Source organism: Mus musculus, chromosome 2, assembly GCF_000001635.26.
Source record: "Mus musculus strain C57BL/6J chromosome 2, GRCm38.p6 C57BL/6J".
Lineage (NCBI taxonomy): Eukaryota > Metazoa > Chordata > Mammalia > Rodentia > Muridae > Mus > Mus musculus.
In genome coordinates, this window is record NC_000068.7 from 176917800 (window position 1) to 176943962 (window position 26163).

The 26163-nt window shown below is 40.4% G+C and overlaps 1 protein-coding gene and 1 non-coding gene across 5 annotated transcripts in view; one reads left to right on the top strand and one right to left on the bottom strand.

The window, feature by feature from the left end:
- The window catches only part of Gm14296 (predicted gene 14296), a 35305-nt gene extending 25291 nt beyond the window's left edge, over positions 1-10014 (bottom strand). For 2 of the 3 annotated variants that reach the window (NR_130970.1, NM_001305132.1), the window contains exons 1-4: positions 9893-10014; positions 6400-6454; positions 1134-1260; positions 868-928 (exon numbers count right to left, since the gene is read on the bottom strand). Coding sequence is in view for 2 of the 3 variants with exons in the window: in NM_001305132.1 (NP_001292061.1) it covers positions 868-928; positions 1134-1260; positions 6400-6402 (191 nt within the window). In the remaining variant the exon portion in view is untranslated. Of the gene's footprint in view, positions 1-867; positions 929-1133; positions 1261-4996; positions 5099-6399; positions 6455-9892 lie in introns of all 3 variants that reach the window. The other variant, NM_001305133.1, reaches the window with a different exon arrangement.
- The window catches only part of Gm14408, a 191981-nt gene that overhangs the window by 87493 nt on the left and 78325 nt on the right, over positions 1-26163 (top strand). The window lies entirely within an intron of this gene.

The window sequence follows — 26163 nt, forward strand, 5'->3', positions numbered from 1 at the left end:
GTGTTTGCAGAATGTTTGCATTCAAAAATTTTGTTATCATGAGAGTAATACTACATTTGGAATATGAACAAATGCAAAAAAAAAAAAACATTCCTACTGCCTTAATTCTCATTACTATTTTCAGCAGTTTGAGTTGGTAAATGTCCGCAGCAATGTTCGAAAAACAAATTATTTATAAACTTATAGCACATTTAGAATGTCGCTCAAGGTATTTTATACTGCATACCCTCTAATTGTTCTGGAAAAGTGAAAGGTATGTGGCTTCTTTCAATACCCCAATGCTCACAAGGCTTCTATCCTTCCTAACCTTTGATATCCACATCAAAAGAGAATAACAAGTGAATATTCCACATTACTTTCACAGCTGACTTTTTTTTCATCACAGAGATGTGATACAGAGATTAAGGTTTTACCACAAATTCATTCTTGAATCTCATGAAGTGTTCATCTCAATAAATTTAGCAATGTTACTACAAGTATATCATTGAGTTCAGATATACTATGGATTATTTGCTCAATACTAGGTTTTAGACATATACTTGTCACCTAATCACTGTGTGTTCCTTTTGCAATAGCTAAGCGATATGAGACTGAAGACACTCGCACTTGTACAGCATGGCTCTACTAGGCTTGATTTAAACAGTAACATATCTGCTAAGCCATTATTTCTCTGTCTTTGAACTAATGGAATGTCTTGCAAACAATAATTACATACATACCATAGACATATATGATTTAATGAAATTCAGTAAACATCCATAACTGAAATCAGTGCTTATTGTACCCTATTGGTTTTCTTTACTACTTGTAGCACACTTTAAACTTTCTTCATAGGCATTTTCTCATCAGCTTACAGAGGAAAATTACCTTCCATGACTTCTAGAAGTTTGGAAATGGTCTTCAATTGTATGTTCTTCCCAAATGTAACCTAAACCCAGTACCAGAGAAAGTATGTTACATTATTGGCAATTAAACAATATTTAAGTTACTAATACCATTGAACTTTAAAACCATGAGTGAATGATTCACCATATTCTTCCTCACTCTCAATTGAAATTACCAAAACAAATAACAATAACAAAGAAACAGTTGTGCATACATGTTATAAAGTAAATAAAAAATCACAATATTACCTATAGCTGTGAGATTCCTATAGGTCTCTAGCATCACACCTTTATAGAGACTCTTCTGAGAAGGATCCAGCAAAGCCCACTCTTCCTGAGTGAAGTTCACATGCACGTCATCATAGGTGACTAAATCCTACAAGATCCCAAATGTGCGTACATTAAAAAAATATGATACAGACAACAGTGTAACGGTGTACTTCAAAATGAATATTTGCTGACTACCCTGCCCACCCACGTAGTATTTTTATCCAGTCTTTCACAGTTGGACAACAAAACTTAAGTAAATAAATGATCTCTGGGAACCTGATGCCTTAGTATTAAGATGTTGTGTATGGAACCACGTAGAATGCTGGTAGACCTTCCCCTTTTTTGTCCCCTGAGATCAAATATGCAAGAATTCCCTTCAAACTGCAGTTTCCTCTCACCTATCCATGTCACCTGTAGATAGAGAAGACCATTTCAATCTCCCTTTTTCTTCGTGCCACATGTCCCCTTCCCTTCTTAGCCCCCAAGTATGGACAGACACCCCCTTCTCAACCATAGCCAATTCTCCCGAAGACCAAGCAGTCTGTCTAAAGAACAAGCCCACTATCTCTTTTCCTAGACAGGATTCTCATAGTAGCCCACAGAACTGCCACACAATATCAGGGAAAGCTTCCTCTGCCCATTTCCATGTGACCAATTTTCAACTTTTCTTCAATAACTAAGGCAACTACACCAGGAACAATGTGAACTTGACTAATGTTACCTGTGCTAGTATGTGTATAGAAATAAAATAAAATCATATTTCCTGACTCCAATAAAAATAACTCAAAGTCACTGTTATAAATCTGACTCTACAGTTACTACTGATCTGTCTTCCAAACAGAGAGGACCCATGCTCCAGAGCTCTCTCTGTCATTGTAGATGATCAGAAAGTTGAGCTACTGTTCTATAGCTGTTCATGACCCTTTGTACTTTCAGGCTAAACCAGGCCCACAGGAGTCCATATACAAAACAATGCTGAATGGCAACTTAATGTTTGCTTCCTTCCATATGCATTATGTTCCAATCTGTCCTATCCACCCACCCAGCACCATCAACACCTGAGAAACTTCTGCATGTCAGAAGCTCCTTTTGTAGCAAGAATTGAAGTTCTGTGAATCATGCCATTTTGACAATAGGTAACAGAAAGGTAAAAGGAATCTAATCAAATATTTCTGAAGGATGATCGTGATCAGCTCTTTACTACTACCTTCTAAACTATTTATAAAACTAGTCACACAAAACTGAATACAGAAGGGTCAGGAATTGTAGAAATCAAACCATTACTTTTCCAATGTTCTCTGTCCTAGGGCACACCAAAGGCAATGCCTGTATATACACACTGCATAGTGACATTTAAGTTCCATACCTTCCCACTCCCAGGGCTACTGAGCCACCAGCACCCCTGTAAATCCACACTCAGGAAGAGTCAAAGGACAAGGGCATCTGCTATGATCACCACAAGGAACAACAGAACCAAACTCTGATCTACAGTCCATTTAGAACCAGCAGATCAGACACAAATAGCTCTGCATTCTTGCTCCTCCTGTACTGTCAATGGACATTACTATAATAACCAGGGGATGGCTTGTGGTCTTCCTGGCAGCTTGTAACACATGCATCTGAGGAGAATCCTGTAAAGAACCTGCATGCTACCTTCCCCTAGTGTTCCTGATTGTTAGGCCTGCCCAGAGTCCCTCATTAGCATGGAAAACCCAGCTGAGCCTCAGGGCAACAGCAGCTCCTTTACTGTGGGATCTCAGAGCAAAGGATTTAGACAGCTAAAACCTTCTAAGCTCTGCTGTTTGACCCTACATGCAGACATTGCTGTAGTCTGGAAAATTTACATTTAAAAGAATGTTCTAGTCCTGCACACCAAGTAATTTCCATTTTAAAGGCCCAAGGTCCTTTCTTTATATATTCACTTATGCATGCAATACCAACTATAGCCATCTCTACTTCTTATGGGGAATTCCTGCAGCCAACCTGCAATCAAATTCATACATTAACAAAAATTGAAAAGTGAAAGTGGCTATGAATTTTAAACCTAGAAGTAGTTAATGGGCGAGAAAAGGGGAAAAAAAGAAGAAATTAAAAAAAAAGACATCACTGCTCCTAGGTATATTGCACCTAGGTATATTATACACAAAGTTAGAACATAGCCAGACCCATTTGTACCTAGTAAAATTTAGAGTAGACATGACCTTGGACCTTGTGAAGAGAGCAAGGAGGGGAGAAGCAAGAGCCAGGTCAGGAGGATTAATGATAGATGAAAAGGCCAGTTTCCAAATGATTGGATTGCATAAGAAATGGCAGCTGGTAGATCGGCTATCCTACTCCTGGGTTAGATGGTGAGGTATGCCAGCAATATGCTGTAACAGGCAGGGACTGTGATCTCAATTGTCATTGCTCTAATCTGGGAAATGCCACAAGATGACCAGTATGGAATTTTACTGATTGTGTAAAATTGATTCCATGACTCCTCATGGTGAATGTCAACTACTGCCAAAGCAGAAATGGCTCACCTACCTCATTCCTCCTCCTTTTCTGTGCTGCAAGTAGACCAGCTTCAAAGTTGGTCAGTGAACTCAACCTTATTCCTGTCCCTCTTTATTTGTAACCCCCTAATTTGTAACCCTGTAACCCAGGGAGGTTAGACAACACTCATTCCCTGGTGTCTTTTGTCTCACTGATCAGTCAGAACCCAGCCTGAAAGCAGTTGTAGGACTGTTTTCCAAGCCCTGGGCAGCAGAGGCTGGAAGAGGAGTTCAAAGCAAGTTTTAACTACATGACATAAAGAAAGTAGGAGCTACAGGAGATGTTTCTCTAAACAGACAGATGTGAAATCTCTTTAAAAATAGGAATGAAATTCTTAATTTGGGGGAAATATTGGAGAATAGAAACACGTAAGACGTCAAATCACCTATGCATAATGAAAATGAAATTCAGAAAAGTAATACCAAAATTTAATATTTAAAAAGATCAATATAATTGAAAAAATATATTCCTGTACAGATTTGAAAAAGATTAGGCCCTTCCTGGTAGAAGAAATGGCATTAATAAGATAGCATTTGACCTTGCCCCTATGTGCTTTGTTAACTACTGAGACCTATAATGTGACACACACAGTTACAAGTAATGGCATGTGTTTTACATTTTTGAGCTCACTTAAATATGTCACCCAAGGATTGCACATGTTTATCTAATACAGATCCTGAAATGGGAATTCATTACTAACTGGTTCTAGCTAACCTGCCCAAATTGAACACCCACCAATCAGATTTTACTAAACTATATCCATAAATTAATACAATCTGTGAAGTTATCAAATTATTCTCACTGCCCTAATCAGGTCCTTCTCCATAACAGTGACCCCTGCAGCACACTCCCTTTTCCTTTGGTCTGTGACCTAGCTCTTGTCTGCACTGTTTTACCTGACAGTGTACACAGTAAGCTGTTCCTCTGGTTCTCATCCTGCCAAGTGTATTTCCATACACAAGCCCCTGCCACAAAGGTTTTGTCCAGATGCAGGCTTATAATAAAGTTACTCAGAGGCCACAGCCTGGTCCAAAAGGAGAGACTAAGTCCACAAGGGACCTCACAGGTGGCCCCATCTGTCTGCCTGATGCTTACCATCCTGCCTCTGGGAAGACCTATTACACAGGCATCCTTTGCTAAGATGCTTGCTCACCCCACTTTGTTGGAGATGAAGTTGCACTTACCATGTCTGAAGTTCTAAGCTTGCCTGAGCTAACCTCACAGCACTCAGTAAAAATAATAAGAACCGATTCCACAGAAAATCTGAGAGCAGCTGAGTTACACAGAGAAACTTGCAGGCTTAGTACCTGGAAGAGTCACCTCCTCTTCTGCCTGGCAACTCCATGTGGAGGTTTTGATTGGCCATTGAGTCTTGAGTGACATGAGGACCATGCTTAGGGTCAGAGTGTCTGTAGGGACACAGCACAATGGTTCGAGCCTGGGCCAATCCTTTTCCATATCTGCAGATTTCCAGTTCAGTAGCACTAGTGTGTCTCGCCAATAGCCTACCTGTCTGATCCTCTGCCAAGTCCTTGGGAGGGGCTAAGATTCCTGATCCCTGCTGCTCACCTGCCTGCCTCTCCACCTTTCTGGTCAGTGACCCTGGGTTCACTGCTTTGAAAGTTTGGAGCTTACCTGAGCCCCAAATCCAACACTCAGTAGGCATTTCCCCTTCTTCCTCCTGGAATCAAGCTGGATAGCTTGCATACCCCATCAATCAGCTGACACTGGAGTTACCAAACTGTCCACAGGTGGTCAGTGCCAGAATATTAGCAACTAAAGAGGGATTTTAGGACACAAGATTTTGTTTTGTGGCTTCAGGCTGGGTTCAGGTAAATTGCAAGTACTTTCTACCTAATGGCTATGAGACAAAGCTCAGAGCAAAGCAGGACACATGTCACTGAGGAGCACTCAGTGCATTAATCAGAACAATTGTCCTCACTGGGTTGGTAAAACAAACATAACAACAAACCCACACCTATATAAGTAAAATATATCACTGTTCTGATTTGAAAAAGACCAGGCCCTTCTTGGTAGAAGGAATGGCATTAATAAGATAGTGTTTGACCTTGCCCCTAAGTGCTTTGTTAACTACTGGTGTCTACAATGTGACACACACAGCTACAGATAATGTCACGTGTTTAATATTTGTGGGCTCACTTAAATATGTCACCCAAGGATTGCACATATCTCATAATACAGATCCTAAAATGGGAATTCATTACCCACTGGTTCAAGCTAACCTGCCCAAATTAAAGACCCACGAATCTAGTTTTATATACATCCATGCATAATTAATACAATCAGTGAAATAACAAAATCATTCTCACTGCCCTAATCAGGCCCTTCTCCATAATATTGACCCCTGCAGCATACTCACCTTTCCTTTGGTCTGTGACCTAGCTCTTGTCTGCACTGTTTTACCTGACAGTGTACACAGTAAGCTGTTCCTCTGGTTCTCATCCTGCCAAGTGCATTTCCACACACAAGCCCCTGCCACAAAGGTTTTTTGCAGTACAGTCTTATAATAAAGTTACTCAGAGGCCACAGGCTGGTCCAAAAGGAGAGACTAGGTCCACAAAAGACCTCACAGGTGGCCCCATCTGTCTGGCTGATGCTTACCATCCTGGCTCTGGGAAGACCTATTACACAGGCATCCTTTGCTAAGATGCTAGCTCCTCCTCTTTGTGGGACATGACACTGCACTTACCATGTGTGAAGTTCTGAGCTTGCTTGAGCTAAATTCACAGCATCCAGCGAAGACACTAAGAACAGATCACACAGAAACACTGAGATCAGCTGAGTTACACAGAGAAACTTGCAGGCTTGGTACCCGGAAGTCACTGCCTCTTCTAACTGGCAGCTCCATGTGGAGGTTCTGATTGGCTATTGAATCTTGAGTGACATGAGCAACACCCTTAGGGTTAGAGTTTGCTGAAGGGACACAATATAGTGTTTCCAGCCTGGGCCAATCCTTTTCCATATCTGCAGATTTCCAGTTCAGTAGCACCAATGTGTCTCCTCCAATGGCCTACCTGTCTGTTCTCCCGCCAAGCCCTTGGGAGGGTCTAAGACTCCTGATCCCTGCTGCTTACCTGCCTGCCTCTCCACCTTTCTGGTCAGTGACCCTGGGTTCACTGCTTTGGAGCTTGCCTGAGCTTCAATGACAGGACTCAGGAGGCAATTTCCCTTCTTCCTCCTGGAATCAAACTGGATAGCTTGCATACCCCATTAATCAGCTGACACTGGAGTTACCAAACTGTCCACAGGTGGTCAGTGCCAGAATATTAGCAACTGAAGAGGGATTTTTGGACACAAACTTAGTTTTGTGGCTTCAGGCTGGGTTCAGGTAAATTGCAAGTACTTTCCACCTAATGGCTATGAGACAAGGCTCAGAGCAAAGCAGGACACATGTCAGACACTGTGGAGCACTCTTGTTAATCAGCACATTGTCCTCAGTGGGTTGGTAAAACAAACATAACAACAACAAACCCACACCTATATTGGGAAAAATATATCACTGTACTGATTTGAAAAAGATCAGGCCTTTCTTGGTAGAAGGAATGGCATTAATAAGATAGTGTTTGACCTTGTTCCTATGTGCTTTGTTAACTACTGAGATCTATAATGTGACACACACAGCTACAGCTAATGGCATGTGTTTTACATTTCTGATACATTCTATCTATATAGTACAGATCCTAAAACAGAAATTCATTATCACTGGCTCAAGCCAACCTGCACAAACTAAGCACCCACCAATCTAGTTTTATTTAATCACATGCATTATTTAATACACGCTGTTAAATTACAAAATTATTCACCCTGCCTGACTCTTATCCTTCTCTAGAATGGTGACACCTGGAGCAGATTCTCTCATGGTTTTATCTATGATCAAGCTATCTCCTGCCCTGTTTCACATGACAGAGATAACAGTAAACCATTGCTCCCGTTCTTATCTAAAGGTGGAAAAAATGGAGGGTTCATTATATGACTCAAATGAGCAATTATAAAACACTTTTTTGCTACATTCTTTAACTCAAGAATTTAGGAATTTATATCAAGAGGAAAGCAAGGCCATTGTCCTGGGGAGCAGCAGACCAGGATCAAGGCTACCTGAGTCAAAATAGCTTGTCTTAGAAACATCTCTATATGGGGAAGAAGAGACAGCTCTCCCCGAACTAACATCTCATCCTTGAAAAAATCTCTCCATATACAACTAAAATATTAATTAGGAAAAATTTCTTAATGACAGCATGGATTCAGCTGCGGCTAATGCTCAAAGACCAGGCAGGCAAAAACAGGTTTTGGATTCCACACATGCTCTCACCCATAAGTTTCTTTCCTGTTCAGTCCCCTGGTTATTTTGAACAATTTTAATATGGACTGGAGATTACAAGTCCTACTTAAGACTGCTAGGACATTTACACAGCAAAGACCCCCAGAATCACTTATTAAGTGCCTCAGAGCCCTGAAATAACAAGCCATTTCTCAGAGATGGGTTCCTGAGTTGGAGGTCGCAGGAGATGAGAAAAATAGCAAAAGTAGAAGGTAGAATTTACAACAGCTGCAGTGGGGACAGCTTACACAAGCTATGTCTTATGTCAAGTAAACTTTTTAAGAGTAGCATCAGCCGGGCGTGGTGGCGCACGCCTTTAACCCCAGCACTTGGGAGGCAGAGGCAGGCGGATTTCTGAGATCGAGGCCAGCCTGGTCGACAGAGTGAGTTCCAGGACAGCCAGGACAACACAGAGAAACCCTGTCTCAAAAAAAAAAAAGAAGAGTAGCATCTTCTATCCTACTTACAGGGATAAGTGGAAAGAAATGGAGACCTCTATGAAGTTTGCAGAAGCTAGAATACACTGGGACAAATTCAGGAGAAGTCTAATAAAACAACCCTGCACAAGGGAACTGCCAAGTATCTAAAACAAACATTACTGACCAAGCCCCCAGTGCACTTGGGGACCCTACTCAGTGCAGGGTGGCACAGAATTACTGCATGGCACAGCAGAGACAGAGGTGGAATTGACTGGCACTGCAGAAGCGGGTTTGCAACTTCCCCTCCCTGCCTGCATTCCTTTGTATTTGCTGGAACCCTCGCACCAAGGCTGGCAAGAGATCTCCGTGGAAAACCTTTGGTACCCAAGTCCACAAGCTACTAGGGCTACTGAGCTTCCCACATCCCCATTAATCCACCCTCAGGAAGGGGCAAAGGACAAGGGCCTCTGCTATGATCACCACATGGACCAACAGAACCACAGTCCTTGGAACCAGCAGATCTGACTCAGATAACTCAGTAAACTTGCTCCTCCTGGCCTGGCAAAGGAGACAATTACAATCACCATGACATGGCTTTTGGCCTTCTTCACAGTTTGCAACAGATGGCTCTGAAGAGACTCCCATAAAGAACCCCAAGCTACCTTCCACTAGGGTTCCTGATAGAGAGGCATGGACAGAGTCCCTCATTAGCCTGGAAAACACAGCTGGGACTCAGACAACAGCAGCTCCTCCACTGCAAGATCACAGAGCAAATGATTCAGGCAGCTGAAGCTTTCCTGGCTCAGCAATTCCGCCACAGTTGCAGACAGAGCTCTAGTCTGGGAAATTTGCATTCACTAGAATTTTCCAGACTCCACTTATTTTCCTTTTTAAAGGCACAGAGCCTTTCTTTGCAATTAAAGAACATTATTAAATTATACAGGCAATGTCCAGTGCAGCCATCTCTGCTTCCTACTTGGGAAGCCCTGCAGTCAAACTGCAATCAAATTCACACAGTAACAAAAATTAAAAAGAAAACCTCCCGCCAGAAGGCCATCCTGTGCTCCAGCCCCGGACCTGACCAAGGACGCTCGCTCGCGTGGGAACCATTCAGTGGCCCCTATCCCCCAACTTCTCCTCCCTTTGGCCCCGAAGCCAGTGCCACCCCGGGGACCCCATTCTGTCCTAAGCTCTTCCAGGGTATCCAGCGTGGGATGCTGGAGACTGGGAACCTGGTGCCTAGAGCTGCCCTTGTCCACCACCCACCGAGTTGGGTCCGTGCCTTCACATGGCCAGACAGCCAACGGGGGCCATGTGGAAAGCGTCCTGCAGTCCTCCCGCTCTTGCCTGCCCAGGGCAATGGAACTCTGGCCAGAAGCGAGTTCTCTCCCACTCCCCTCTTTTCCCCACACCGACGGCACCGCAGGAGATGACCTGGCACTTACTATGTTTGGAGTTCTGAGCTTGACTAACCTCCTCTCACAACACCCAGTAGAGTCACGCAGAACACATCACACAGAAACTCCCATGACTGCTGAGTTACAGAAAGGAGCTTGCAAGCTTGACCTGGAAGAGCTGCCTCCTCTTCTGACTGGCAGGTCCATGTGGAGGTTCTGATTGGCTATTGAGTCTTGAGTGACATGAGCACCACCCTTAGGGTTAGAGTATGTTAAAGAGACAGGGCATAGAGGTTCCAGCTTTGGCCAAACCTTTTTCAGATCTGCAGATTTGAAGTTCATTAGCACAAGTGCCTCTCATCCAATTGCTTACCGGTCTGTCCTCCCATCAAGCACCTGGGAGAATGTAAGACTTCACATCCCTGCTATTCAACTGCCTGCTTCTACCCCCTTGTGGGCAGTAACTCTATGCTTCCCTGCTTTGCAAATTTGGAGCTTGCTTAAGCTCCAATCACAGCACTCAGAAGATATTTCCACTTCTTCCTCCTGGATTCAAGTTGGATGGCTCTCACAGTCAATAAATCAGATTGCAATGGAGTTAAATCTGTCCCAAATGTGGAAATGTGCCCAGAATATTAACAATTAAGAAAGATTTTAGAAAGCAATATTTGTTTGGTGCCTTTAGGCTGGGTTCAGCTACACTGCAAGGACTGTTCACCTGGTGTTTCTGAGACAAGCCTCAGAGCAAAGCAGGAAACAACAACCACAAACCCACAGCTGTGCTATCAAAGATTCTCCTGATGAACAGAGCTGATAGAATGAATCTCTATTATATAGTTAATGCATTTATTAGAATGACTCACAGGATGCCATTCAACCAGTCCAAAAATGGCTGTCTACACATTTAAAATTTCCAATAGTGGTTCAGTTCATGTGGCTTGACGTCTCAACTAGTCTTCATTATATACCTTAATTTTCAAAATTATGCACTACTACCAAAAATAAAACAAAAAAACAAGCAAACACACACAATAACAACAACAACAACAACAACAAAAAGTTGTTAGAAAGAGGTAGGGCATTAAGGCAAAGAGATAGAGCTACCATCTTCAATGTCCTTTATATATGTAGGCTGTCACCATAAGCTGTTGCCTAGATCCAAGGTGGATCTTATCACCCCAAAAGACCCAGATTAAAAATACTTTTCCCAGATTGAAAACTACAATTAAGAAAAATCCCTCACAGTACCCAACTCTTTCTGTTTCAGCTAATTCCAGATGTGTTCAATTTGACTGACAAGAATACCTAGCACAGCAGACAAGACAGAACAGCTTCAAAAGATTTTTCCGGTGATGAGTAAGGAGAGCACAGGAGCCATTTCCAAAGCAACGCCTTTCTTCAAGTGTGGGAGCATTGAGATTTTACTCAGGGAATCTAGACACATTTACACATAGATTTGCCTACTCCTATGAATGTTAAGTTAAATTCTTTTCTGAAGATGATCAAATGTAAAAGCTGAGATATTGAAGGGCATTCTTACCTCATAGTCATCCAGAATCATCCATAAATTATAAAAATGTTGGACATAAATGCATCTGGAAAGTTCCTCTTGTATTACAAGGTCTTAGCTGTAAATCAAGGGAAAGGTGAGAACTCATTTTGAACTCCATGAAAGTGGGAGCTTGCAATATGGGCGTGGTCAGAAGATGTTAAAGCCTGAAAATGCACCCAAGTGTCACACCTCTTCCAAAAAGGCAGACCTGTGTTCCTTCCCAAACTGTTCCACAAACTAGGAAACATGTATTCAAACTTATGAGTCTACGGGAGCCATATTAATTTAACTACCATCTGTCTCCTCAAACGTAAAAACACCTGTTTACCTAACATCACTGTACCATATCCTAAAGAGAGACTATTATGCTTTCAACATACAATGTCACAAAAGAAGCCTTACCAGAAAGAATCAGAGCATATAAACAATAAACAGAACAAACAAGACCAAAATTCAACAGGGAATCCATCAAAACTAATAGTTTCTTGTTCAGCAACTTGAGATTATGATGAAATTGCATAAGTCACAAGGTCTTAGGTATTCCCACTCTTTTAGTTCTGTCACCTGAAGCACACACAGCTTTGTTTCTTCAAAGTCACTATCTTCTTTCAGCTTTCCTCAAAGCTGGTGTTTGTATCTCAAATCTATAATGTATAGCACTCTCTCTTATTTTATTGAAAGTAGGTTAGTGGGCTACAGGGATCATTCAGTTGTTGTTAAGAGCACTGCCCAAACCCATTTCACTTCCTAGCACTCAAATGGGAGTTCACTCATCTGTAGCTACACTTCTATGAAAATACTTTAGTATAAGCTGGTACCTGTCATTGACTTGGATGGCTACATAAGTGATACATTTGCTCTAAGTCCTGACATCTAGATGTAAGATTAATGATATCAAAGTATACCTCTGTTGCCAAGGACCAAGACTGGGCTTGGAGACTGGTAGAGAGAGAAGGGGTGTCTGGGAGCATGAAAACAAAGGACTGGTAGTCAAGTCCTGTGTCCAAGCTGTCAGTCTATGCTCTGCAGGAGACAGCTTCCCATCCTCCTTTTGCTGTATTCTGTTTTCTTTCTGATCTGCTTGCTCTGCAGGTCTCCAGACAGCTCTCTGTCTATGTTCTGCTGGAGACTGTTCACCAAGCAGCTATCTCCTGCTATTCTAAAAAATTCACTCAATAGTTCATCTCCTGCATACCATAACCAGAATCTATTATTATATCTCTCAAACCAGCCATTTACTCCAGTTTTCCTTTTGATTGTCTTAAGAAATAGATCCTGTATCCACAGGAACTTAATTCTTATGAGACAGGAAGCATACATTTTCTTTTAACCTTACAAAAGCAGATATTTGCCTGCCTCTGTGAAGCATAAAGGCTAAGCTCAAACTGGCTGAGTGGGACCCAGGCCTGAAATTACCATTTCTACCACACATGAGACTAAATTTGCTCTTTCCCAGGCTGATCCTGAAATCAGTAAACTGTCAGCCTTTCTAAGCATCATCATCAACAACAACAACAAAAACATTAGCTGGGTGAGATCTTCTGTGATCACCACTTTCCAAATCTCTTTATCTCCTTCCTTAGTATCTTTCTGAGAAGTCGGCTTTCATTCCTTTAGATTCTTGACGTCCCTCATAATTTATATACATTATTATTTATTGAGAAATAATATATTTTTAATCGATGTTTTTGGTGTCTGTTCCACAGTCTTAAGGGCTGTCTTGAAAGTCCCAGCATTTACCATTTGGATGAGACATGAGCCACACCTTTGCTTTTGGACTTGTGCTGTTTCTGATCATCATGCACTCATTAATGTTAACAGGGAGAACATTCCTTAAAGGAGGATTGTAAAATATGTATATTATTCTGTAAACAAGCCTTAAGCTCATGGTAGTCATTAGCACTTTCAGAGGCCCACATCCACTGGTCCTGTGGGAGGGGCAGAAACCATGCCATTCTGTAGTAACCAAGTTTTTATATGGTTTCCAGGGCAGAATAGAGCATCAGCAACTAGGCAAAATATGATTGGTGGAACAGTGCACCCTTTAAACTGGTCTTTAGGGAAAGAGGTGACCAGGAACTTCCCTTGTCTGAAAGGGGGCAATGGTCCATCCTGTGGAATGTGTCCCCACCCACAGGTTGTCCTGCCCTGTGGTCTGAGAAATGTTAATTACCCTCTTCCTTATGGAGGGGCAAGTGTTTCATGACCTTCCCAAAGTTCCTGAGTTGACCTTTTCAAGAGACCTTATTACGAAGCTGTGGATAAAGTAAGACTCTGGCAAGCATCAGCTTACAGGGAACCCCCTGATTGAACAATGCAGAGCAGAAAATCAATGCAAAAAGCAAGAGGAATTTATTGTTTGAATGTTTTGGGATTATACTACACCTGAAGGAGAGGTGGTGACCTCGTGCAGCCCATTCATTAATTTTTTTATACAGTTTTCAGAGCAGCAGCAAGTAGACACAATATGACTAGTGGAAGACTGTACCCTTTAAAGAGTTTGGTCTTTATGGGATGAGGTAGCAAGGGCTTTTCGTGGCTGCGGGGGCAGGGGGAGTTCAGAGGAGGAAAGAGAGGTGGTGGGGGGATGCGACCTGTCTCTTCACCTTGAGGAGTGTGTCTATGTGCTCTGGGTTTCCCTTATCTGCATGTGGTCAGCAGTAGGTCCCCCCTATGGTCTGCAGAATTTAATTAAATTAGCTTCTCCCTTCTGGAGCACAGGGGTGCCTACATGTTCTATGACCATTTTCTTTCAGGAGGGGAGGGGTGTGGTGGAATTTCCCAAAGTTGCTGAGCTCACCTTTTCAGTAGCATGCAATGCATTTTCAGTCCAGGCACTCAGAACTCAGAGGAGATCCCTGAGATTTTGGATAGCCATTGTTACATATCAACACACACACACACACACACACACACACACACACACACTCACTCACACACTCACAGGAAAAGAAAAACAAAATTAATAACATGATAAAAAGAGCATTGGGGAATTGGGACAGTACTATAACCCTTAAAGTTATTTAAGATGTTTGGATCCAATGCCATACAATCATTTTCAAAAATGAATATAGCCAAACATAATAGCATGTGCTATCAATTCCAGCAGTTTGGAGGCAAATTCACATCCATGAATTTGAGGACACACTGTTCTACATAGTCATGTCCATATTTTTAAAAAATAGTTTTGGTTGCACTGTCAAGAACAAAGGAGCAATGACCTAAATGATGTGAAGTAAAAAGTTATTTTATTTCCAGGCCAATCCTGCAGTCTCCTCTGAATTAGGAAAGAATAGCAGCCCTGAGTAAAAACACAGGAAATTTTCTATTTAAACTCAAGGCCAAGGTTCATAGTAGGTGATTACAAAACTAGAATTGCTTAGCAGTCAGTAATTTAGTGAAAAACCTGGCAGCTCTAAAACCATACCACGAACACTGGAAACAATTTACACCATGTAAATCTTAAGATTATTGGGGAAAAACAAGTCAAAATGAAAAATTGTCCTTTAACATAGAACATGAGTAGAGAAAATACCGTACTAAACAATATAGAAATTACTGTATTTTTTTCTTTAGGATTAATTTGGAACAGGATAAAGAATAGTCTTTAACTGGCTGTTAAAAAATATAGTTTAGATTGTTTAATCATCCTTTTTTTTTTTTGAGACAGGTTCTCATTTATAATGCAGCTGACCTTTACTCACTAAATAAACTACAATTTACAACACTTATTGGATCTGTAGTAAGGAGTAGTGTTTATTTAATCCTGTGTTTTGGGCCACCATTACTTAAATGAGAGTCTTCAATACAAGATGGACCTGATTCATGATTTGGTATTGGTTGAGTTAGAAGTAAAGGAGAATGTTCATAAAGGGGTTGCTTCTTCAGGGAAGTCTATAATTGTCAATCTTGGGATCATGCCTAACTTCAAAGACACAGGACAGATTATAACTGCTCTAGAGATAAAGTTTGAACAGTATTCCATCCTGGTTCCTATAGTTGGAAGGGGGCATTTTCTGGGTTCTGACCTTCCACACAACATATGTGTATATTTACTTTTCTATTGTTATTATAAAACACACCATGGACAAATTATAATTGAAGGCATAAAATCGGGTTTACAGTTCCAAAGTGTTAGAGTCAATCATAGCAGCATAAACACAGCATCAGGCAGAGATGAGAATTCATATTTTGATCCACAGGCAAGAGGTAGCTAGCAATATGGGCATGGTCAGAAGATGTTAAAACCTGAAAATGTACCCATGTGACAGACCTCTTGCAAAAGGGCCACATGTATGCTCTCTGTCCCAAAGAACTCCACAAACTAAACGTAAGTTTTCAAACATATGAGTCTATGGGAACCACTCTCATTTAACTACTACAAGTTTTTTTCAGAAGTAAAAACTATTTTTATCTGACCACACTGTACCATATCCTTAAGAGAGACATTATGTTTCCAACATACAGTGTTATAATAGAAACACACCTTACCAGAAAAAAGTCAGAGGATAGGAAAGAATGAACAGACCAAACAAGACCAAAATTCTGCAGGGAAAACACCAAAACTTATAGCTTCTTGTTCAGCAATTTGAGATTATGATAAAATTGCCCTGACTCTAAGGTCTTAGGTATTCCCACTCCTCTAGCTGTGTCACCTCCTGCATACATAGCTTCCTTTCTAAAAAACATAAATAAAAAAGATTTATTTATTACTTATATGTAAGTACACTGTAGCTGTCTTCAGACACACCAGGAGAGGATGTCAGATGTCATTATAGAAGGTTCTAAGCTACCATGTGGTTGTTGAGATTTGAACTCAAGATCTTCAAAAGAAGAGTCAGTGTTCTTAACTGCTGAGCCATCTCTCCAGCCCCTACATAGCTTCTTTCCTACAAACACCACTATCTTCTTTCTGCAGCTGTCCTCAAAACTGGTCCTTGTATTGAATCTTTTGTGTATAGTATTCTCGTTTATTCTATTGAAAGTGGGTTAGTGGACTGCTCAGATCATTCAGTTCTTTTTTTTTTTTGTCATTTTGAAAATTTTTATTTAATTATTTTATGTAAATGAGTACACGATAGTGGTCTTTGGACACAGGAAAAGAGCGCATTGGATCCCATTACAGATGGTTGGGAGCCACCATGTGGTTGCTGGGAATTGAATTCAGGATGTCTGTAAGATCAGCTAATGCTCTTAAGCACTGGGCCATCTCACGAGCCCAAAAATGCCATTTTAACATTTAAAATCTATATTAAAAAAAAAGAAACAGATTCATTAGGCTCATGTACCTCAAATTCCTGCTTGTTAATTTTCTGTATTTTTCTTGAGCATTGGTCATAGTACACAATAATTAGCATTTCAATCTGATGCATGCTTATCATAGAAACACCAGCTTTCTGACAGTATGAAGTCACTGGGAAACTGGGTAATGACTAAGCAAAAATGTTAAATAAAGTAATGCTCACACCTACATTAAGAACTATTTGTTGTCAGACATTATCAAATGGATATACAGAAAATACTCATAGTGAAGAAAACGAAGTCTTCTGTGTAACAACATAACATATAAACCTGAGAGACAGTCCCTAAAAACAGAAAAGCTAAACATATCCATGTAATATTAGAACTCATTTAGGCACAATTGTTTCAACAAAGAGAAAAAAACTAGACATAGAATCATTGCCATATGGCAACAAAGAACAAAAAATTAGGACGGTGCCTCCATAAGAGACAGAGAACAGCACTTGCCGTTGACACCAAAAATTGAAGGTAAAATAGCCAACCTCTCCAATATGTTCAACAGTCAATCCCTGGTGAAAGACTTTTTTTTCTTCCAATTTTTTATTAGGTATTTACTTTATTTACATTTCAAATGCAATCCTGGAAGTTCCCTATACATTGCCTCCTCCATGCTCCCCTACCCACCAACTCCCATGTCTTGACCCTGGTGTTTCCCCTGTATTGGGGCATATAAATTTTGCAAGACCAAAGGGCCTGCCTCTCTTCCCAATGATGGCCGAATAGGCAATCTTCTGCTACATGTGCAGCTAGAGATACTAGCTCAGGGGTATTGGTTAGTTCATATTGTTGTTCCACCTATAGAGTTGCAGAACCCTTCAGCTCCTTGGGTACTTTCACTAGCTCCCCACTGGGGGCCCTGTGTTCCATCCAATAGTTGACTGTGAGCATCCACTTCTGTGTTTGCCTGGCACTGGCATAGACTCACGAGAGACAGCTATATCACAGTCCTTTCAGCAAATACTTACTGGCATATGCAATAGTGTCTGTGTTTGGAGGCTGATTATGGGATGGACCTCAGTGTGGGGCAGTCTCTAGATGGTCCATCCTTTTGTCTCAGCTCCAAACTTTGTCTCTGTAACTCCTTCCATGGGTGTTTTGTTCCCAATTCTAAGAAGGGGTGAAGTGTCCACACTTTGGTCTTCCTTCTTCTTGAGTTTCATGTGTTTTGCAAATTGTATCTTAGGTATTCTAAGTTTCTGGGCTACTATCCACTTATCCCTGAATGCATATCATATGAGTTCTCTTGTCATTGGGTCAACTCACTCAGGATGATATTCTCCAGATCCATCCATTTGCCTAGGAATTTAATAAATTCATAGCTTTTAATAGCTGAATAGTACTCCATTGTGTAAATGTACCACATTTTTGGTATACATTCCTCTGTTGAGGGACATCTGGGTTCTCTCCAGCTTCTGGCTATTATAAATAAGGCTGCTAGGAACATAGAGGAGCATGTGTTCTTATTACCAGTTGGAATATCTGGGTATATGCCCAGGAGACATATTACTGGATCCTCCAGTAGTACTATGTCCAATTTTCTGAGGAACCATCAGACTGATTTCCAGAGTGGTTGTACAAGCTTGCAATCCCACCAACAATGAAGGAATGTCCCTCTTTCTCCACATCCTCACCAGCATCTGCTGTTACCTGAATTTTTGATCTTATTCATACTGACTGGTGTGAGATGGAATCTCAGGGTTGTTTTGATTTGAATTTCCCTGATGATTAAGGATACTGAACATTTTTTCAGGTGCTTCTCAACCATTTGGTATTCCTCAGTTGAGAATTCTTTGTTTAGCTCTGAGCTCCATTTTTTTAATGGGGTTATTTGATTTTCTGAAGTCCACATTCTTGAGTTCTTTATATATATTAGATATTAGTCCCCTATCTGATTTAGGATTGGTAAAGATTCTTTCCCAATCTGTTGGTGGCCTTTTTGTCTTATTGACAGTGTCTTTTGCCTTACAGAAGTTTTGCAATTTTATGAGGTCCCATTTGCCAATTCTCAACCTTACAGCACAAGCCATGGCTGTTCTATTCAGGAACTTTTCTCCATATCTTCAAGGCTTTTCCCCACTTTCTCCTAGACAAGTTTCAGTGTCTCTCGTTTTATGTGGAGTTCCTTGGTGCACTTAGGTTTGACCTTAGAACAAGGAGATGAGAATGAATCAATTCACGTTCTTCTACATGATAACTGCCAATTGTGCCAACACCATTTAATGAAAATGCTGTCTCTTTTCCACTGAATGGTTTTAGCTCCCTTGTCAAAGATCAAGTTACTATAGGTGTGTGGGTTCATTTCTGGGTCTTCAATTCTATTCCATTGGTCTACTTGACTGTCGCTATACCAGTACCATGCAGTTTTCATCACAATTGCTCTGTAGTACAGCTTTAGGTCAGGCATAGTGATTCCACCAGAGATTCTTTTATCATTGAGAAGAATTTTTCCTATCCTAGGTCTTTTGTTAATACAGATGAATTTGCAAATTGCCCTTTCTAATTCGATGAAGAATTGAGTTGGAATTTTGATGGGGATTGCATTGGATCTGTAGATTGCTTTTGGCAAGATAGCTAATTTCACTATATTGATCCTGCCAACCCATGTGCATCAGAGATCTTTCCATCTTCTGAGATTTTCTTTGATTTCTTTCTTCAGAGACTTGAGGTTCTTATCATACAGATCTTTTACTTCTTAGTGTCACACCAAGGTATTTTATATTTTTTGTGACTATTGTGAAGGGTACTGTTTCCCTAATTTCTTTCTCAGCCTGTTTATCCTTTGTGTAGAGAAAGGTCACTGATTTGTTTGATTTAATTTTATATGCAGCTAGTACACTGAAGCTGTTTATCAGGTTTAGGAGTTCTCTGCTGGAATTTTTAGGGTCACTTATATATACTATCATATCATCTGCAAATAGTGATATTTTGACTTCTTCCTTTCCAATGTGCATCCCATTGACCTCCTTTTGTTGTCTAATTGTTCTGGCTAGGACTTTGAGTACTATATTGAATAGAAAGGAAGAAAGTGGGCAGCCTTGTCTAGTCCCTGATTTTAGTGGGATTGCTTCCAGTTTCTCTCCATTTACTTGGATGTTGGCTACTGGTTTGATGTAGATTGATTTTATTATGTTTAGATATGGGCCTTGAATTCCTGCTCTTTCCAAGACTTTTATCATGAATGAGTGTTAGATTTTGTTTACTGCTTTCTGAGCATCTAACAAGATGATCATGTGAGTTTTGTCTTTGAGTTTGTTTATATAGTGGATTATGTTGATGAATTTCCGCATATTAAACCATCCCTGCTTCCCTGGGATGAAGCCCTCTTGGTCATGATGGATGATCCTTTTGATGTGTTCTTGGACTCGGTTAGCAAGAATTTTATTGAGTATTTTTGCATTGATATTCATAAGGTAAATTGGTCTGAAGTTCTCTATTTTTTTTCCTTTTTTTTATTACGTATTTTCTTCAATTACATTTCCAATGCTATCCCAAAAGTGCCCCCCCCCACCCATTCCCATTTTTTGGCCCTGGCATTCCCCTGTACTGGGGCATATAACATTTGCCTGACCAATGGGCCTCTCTTTCCAGTGATGGCCGACTAGGTCATCTTTTGATACATATGCAGGTAGAGTCAAGAGCTCTGGGGTACTGGTTAGTTCATAATGTTGTTCCTCCGATAGAGTTGCAATCTCTTTAGCTCCTTGGATACTTTCTCTAGCTCCTCCATTGGGGGCCCTGTGATCCATCCAATAGTTGACTGTGAGCATCCACTTCTGTGTTTGCTAGGCCCCGGCCTAGTCTCACAAGGGACAGCTATATCACTGTCCTTTTAACAAAGGCTTGCTAGTGTATGCAATGGTGTCATCGCTTGGAGGCTAATTATGGGATGGATCCCTGGATATGGCAGTCTCTAGATGGACCATCCTTTTGTCTCAGCTCCAAACTTTGTCTCTGTAACTCCTTCCATGGGTGATTTTTTCCAATTCTAAGAATGAGCAAAGTGTCCACTCTTTTGTCTTTGTTCTTCTTCAGTTTCATATGTTTTACATATTGTACCTTATATCTCGCTATACTAAGTTTCTGGGTTAATATCCACTTATCAGTGAGTACATTTCATTTGAGTTCTTTTGTGATTGGGTTACCTCACTCAGGATGATGCCCTCCAGGTCCAACCATTTGCCTAGGAATTTCCTGAATTCATTCTTTTTAATAGCTGAGTAGTACTCCATTGTGTAAATGTACCACATTTTTTATATCCATTCCTCTGTTGAGGGACATCTGGGTTCTTTCCCGCTTCTGGCTATTATAAATAAGGCTGCTATGAACATAGTGGAGCATGTGTCCTTCTTACCAGTTGGAACATCTTCTGGATATATGCCCAGGAAAGGTATTGCGGGATCCTCCAGTAGTACTATGTCCAATTTTCGGGGGAACCGCCAGACTGATTTCCAGAGTGGTTGTACGAGCTTGCAATCCCACCAACAATGGAGGAGTGTTCCTCTTTCTTCACATCCTTGCCAGCATCTGCTGTCACCTGAATTTTTGATCTTAGCCATTCTGACTGGTGTGAGATGGAATCTCAGGGTTGTTTTGATTTGCATTTCTCTGATGATTAAGGATGTTGAACATTTTTTTCAGGTGTTTCTCAGCCTTTCGGTATTCCTCAGGTGAGAATTCTTTGTTCAGCTCTGAGCCCCATCTTTTAAGGGGGCTATTTGATTTTCTGGAGTCCACCCTCTTGAGTTCTTTATATATATTGGATATTAGTCCCCTATCTGATTTAAGATAGGTAAAGATCCTTTCCCAATCTGTTGGTGGTCTTTTTGTCTTATTGACAGTGTCTTTTGCCTTGCAGAAGCTTTGCAGTTTCATGAGGTCCCATTTGTCAATCCTCGATCTTAAAGCACAAGCCATTGCTGTTCTATTCAGGAATTTTTTTCCCTGTGCCCATATCTTGAAGACTTTTCCCTACTTTCTCCTCTATAAGTTTCAGCGTCTCTGGTTTTATGTGGAGTTCCTTGATCCACTTAGTTTAGACCTTAGTACAAGGAGAGAGGAATGGGTCGATTCACATTCTTCTACATGATAACAACCAGTTGTGCCAGCACCATTTGTTGAAAATGCTGTCTTTTTTTCCACTGAATGGTTTTAGCTCCCTTGTCGAAGATCAAGTGACCATAGGTGTGTGGGTTCATTTCTGGGTCTTCAATTCTATTCCATTGGTCTACTTGTCTGTCACTCTACCAATACCATGCAGTTTTTATCACAATTGCTCTGTAGTAAAGCTTTAGGTCAGGCATGGTGATTCCACCAGAGGTACTTTTATCCTTTAGAAGAGCTTTTGCTATCCTAGGTTTTTTGTTATTCCAGATGAATTTGCAGATTGCTCTTCCTAATTCGTTGAAGAATTGAGTTGGAATTTTGATGGGGATTGCATTGAATCTGTAGATTGCTTTTGGAAAGATAGCCATTTTTACAATGTTGATCCTGCCAATCCATGAGCATGGGAGATATTTTCATCTTCTGAGATCTTCTTTCATTTCTTTCTTCAGGGACTTGAAGTTTTTATCCTACAGATCTTTCACTTCCTTAGTTAGAGTCACACCAAGATATGTTATATTATTTGTGACTATTGAGAAGGGTGTTGTTTCCCTAATTTCTTTCTCAGCCTGTTTATTCTTTGTGTAGAGAAAGGCCATTGACGTGTTTGAGTTAATTTTATATCCAGCTACTTCACCGAAGCTGTTTATCAGGTTTAGGAGTTCTCTGGTGGAATTTTTAGGGTCACTTATATATACTATCATATCATCTGCAAAAAGTGATATTTTGACTTCCTCTTTTCCAATTTGTGTCCCCTTGTTTTCCTTTTGTTGTCTAATTGCTCTGGCTAGGACTTCAAGTACTATGTTGAAGAGGTAGGGAGAAAGTGGGCAGCCTTGTCTAGTCCCTGATTTTAGTGGGATTGCTTCCAGCTTCTCACCATTTACTATGATGTTGGCTACTGGTTTGCTGTAGATTGCTTTTATCATGTTTAGGTATGGGCCTTGAATTCCTGATCTTTCCAAGACTTTTATCATGAATGGGTGTTGGATCTTGTCGAATGCTTTTTCCGCATCTAACGAGATGATCATGTGGTTTTTGTCTTTGGGTTTGTTTATATAATGGATTACATTGATGGATTTTCGTATATTAAACCATCCCTGCATCCCTGGAATAAAACCTGCTTGGTTAGGATGGATGATTGCATTAATGTGTTCTTGGATTCTGTTAGCAAGAATTTTATTGAGGATTTTTGCATCGTTATTCATAAAGGAAATTGGTCTGAAGTTCTCTATCTTTGTCGGATCTTTCTGTGGTTTAGGTATCAGAGTAATAGTGGCTTCATTGAATGAGTTGGCTAGAGTTCCCTCTACTTCTATTTTGTGGAATAGTTTGTGAAGAACTGGGATTAGATCTTCTTTGAAGGTCTGGTAGAACTCTGCACTAAACCCATCTGGTCCTGGGCTTTTTTTGGTTGGGAGACTATTAATGACTGCTTCTATTTCCTTAGGGGATATGGGGCTGTTTAGATAGTTAACTTGATCCTGATTTAACTTTGGTACCTGGTATCTGTCTAGAAATTTGTCCATTTCATCCAGGTTTTCCAGTTTTGTTGAGTATAGCCTTTTGTAGAAGGATCTGATGGTGTTTTGGATTTCTCCAGGATCTGTTGTTATGTCTCCCTTTTCCTTTCTGATTGTGTTAATTAAGATGCTGTCCCTGTGCCCTCTAGTGAGTCTGGCTAAGGGTTTATCTATCTTGTTGATTTTTTTCAAAGAACCAGCTCCTCGTTGTTTGATTCTTTGAATAGTTCTTCTTGTTTCCACTTGGTTGATTTCACCCCTGAGTTTGATTATTTCCTGCCGTCTACTCCTCTTGGGTGAATTTGCTTCCTTTTTTTCTAGAACTTTTAGATGTGTTGTCAAGCTGCTAGTATGTGCTCTCTCCTGTTTCTTCTTGGAGGCACTCAGAGCTATGAGTTTCCCTATTAGAAATGCTTTCAATGTGTCCCAAAGGTTTGGGTATGTTGTGGCTTCATTTTCATTAAACTCTAAAAAGTCTTTAATTTCTTTCTTTATTCCTTCCTTGACCAAGGTATCATTGAGAAGAGTGTTGTTCAGTTTCCACGTGAATGTTGGCTTTCCATTATTTATGTTGTTATTGAAGATCAGCCTTAGGCCATGGTGGTCTGATAGGATACATGGGACAATTTCAATATTTTTGTATCTGTTGAGGCCTGTTTTGTGGCCAATTATATGGTCAGTTTTGGAGAAGGTCCCGTGAGGTGCTGAGAAGAAGGTATATCCTTTTGTTTTAGGATAAAATGTTCTGTAGATATCTGTCAGATCCCTTTGTTTCATAACTTCTGTTAGTTTCACTGTGTCCCTGTTTAGTTTTTGTTTCCACGATCTGTTGATTGATGAAAGTGGTGTGTTGACGTCTCCCACTATTATTGTGTGAGGTGCAATGTGTGCTTTGAGCTTTACTAAAGTGTCTTTAATGAATGTGGCTGCCCTTGCATTTGGAGCGTATATATTCAGAATCGAGAGTTCCTCTTGGAGGATTGTATCTTTGATGAGTATGAAGTGTCCCTCTTTGTCTTTTTTGATAACTTTGGGTTGGAAGTCAATTTTCTTAGATATTAGAATGGCTACTCCAGCTTGTTTCTTCAGACCATTCGCTTGAAAAATTGTTTTCTAGCCTTTCACTCTGAAGTAGTGTCTGTCTTTTTCCCTGATGAAGTTCTCTATCTTTGTTGGGTCTTTTTGTGCTTTAGGTATCAGAGTAATTGTGACTTCATAGAATGAATTGGGTAAGGTACCTTCTGTTTCTATTTTGTGGAATAGTTTGAAAAGAACTGTAGTTAGGTCTTCTTTGAAGATCTGATAGAACTCTGCACTAAACCCATCTGGTACTGGGCTTTTTTTTTTTCGTTGGGAGACTATTAATGACTGCTTCCTTTTCTTTAGGAGATATAGGACTGTTTAGGTTATTATTCTGATCCTGATTAAACTTTGGTACCTTGTATCTATCTAGAATTTGTTCGTTCCATCCAGGTTTCCAGTTTTGTAGTACGATCTGATGGTGTTTTTTATTTCCTCGGGATCTGTTGTTATGTAGATATCTGTCAGATCCCTTTGTTTCATAACTTCTGTTAGTTTCACTGTGTCCCTGTTAGTTTTTGTTTCCACGATCTGTCGATTGATGAAAGTGGTGTGTTGAAGTCTCCCACTATTATTGTGTGAGGTGTTGTCAAGCTGCTAGTATGTGCTCTCTCCTGTTTCTTCTTGGAGGCACTCAGAGCTATGAGTTTCCCTATTAGAAATGCTTTCAATGTGTCCCAAAGGTTTGGGTATGTTGTGGCTTCATTTTCATTAAACTCTAAAAAGTCTTTAATTTCTTTCTTTATTCCTTCCTTGACCAAGGTATCATTGAGAAGATTTTGTTTCTGATTTTGTTAATTAGGATACTGTCCTTGTTCCCTCTAGTGAGTTTGACTAAGGGTTCATCTATCTTGTTGATTTCCTCAAAGAACCAGCTCTTTGATGGGTTGATTCTTTGTATAGTTCTCTTCATTTCCACTTGGTTGATTTCAGCAGTGAGTTTGATTATTTCCTGCCATCTACTCCTCATGGGTGATTTTACTTCCTTTTGTTCTGGAGGTTTTAGTTGTGCTTCAAGCTGCTAGTGTGTGCTCTCTCTGCTTTCTTTTTGGAGGCACTCAGAGCTTTGAGTTTTCCTCTTAGGACTGCTTTCATTGTGTCTCATACGTTTGGGTATGTTGTGGTTTCATTTTCATTAAACTCTAAAAAGTTTTTAATTTCTTTCTTTATTTCTCCCTTGACCAAGGTATCATTGGGGAGAGCTTTGTTCAGTTCCCAGGTGAATGTTGGCTTTCTATTATTTATGTTGTTATTGAAGATCAGCCTTATAGTCCATAGTGATCTGATAGGATGCATGGGACAATTTCAATATTTTTGTATCTGTTGAGGCCTGTTTTGTGGCCAATTACATGGTCGATTTTGGAGAAGGTACCATGAGGTGCTGAGATGTATTATCCTTTTGTTTTAGGATAAAATGTTCTGTAGATATCTGTTAAATCCATTTGTTTCATAACTTCTGTTAGTTTCACTGGGTCCCTGTTTAGTTTCTGTTTCCACGATCTGCTCATAGATGAAAGTGGGGTGTTGAAGTCTCCCAGTATTATTGTGTGAGGTGCAATGTGTGCTTTAAGCTGTACTAAAGTTTCTTTAATGAATGTGGCTTCCCTTGCATTTGGAGCATAGATATTCAAAATTGAGAGTTCCTCTTGAAAGATTTTACCTTTGATGACTATAAAGTACCCCTCCTTGTCTTTTTTGATAACTTTGGGTTGGAAGTCGATTTTATTCAATATTCGAATGGCTATTCCAGCTTGTTTCTTCGG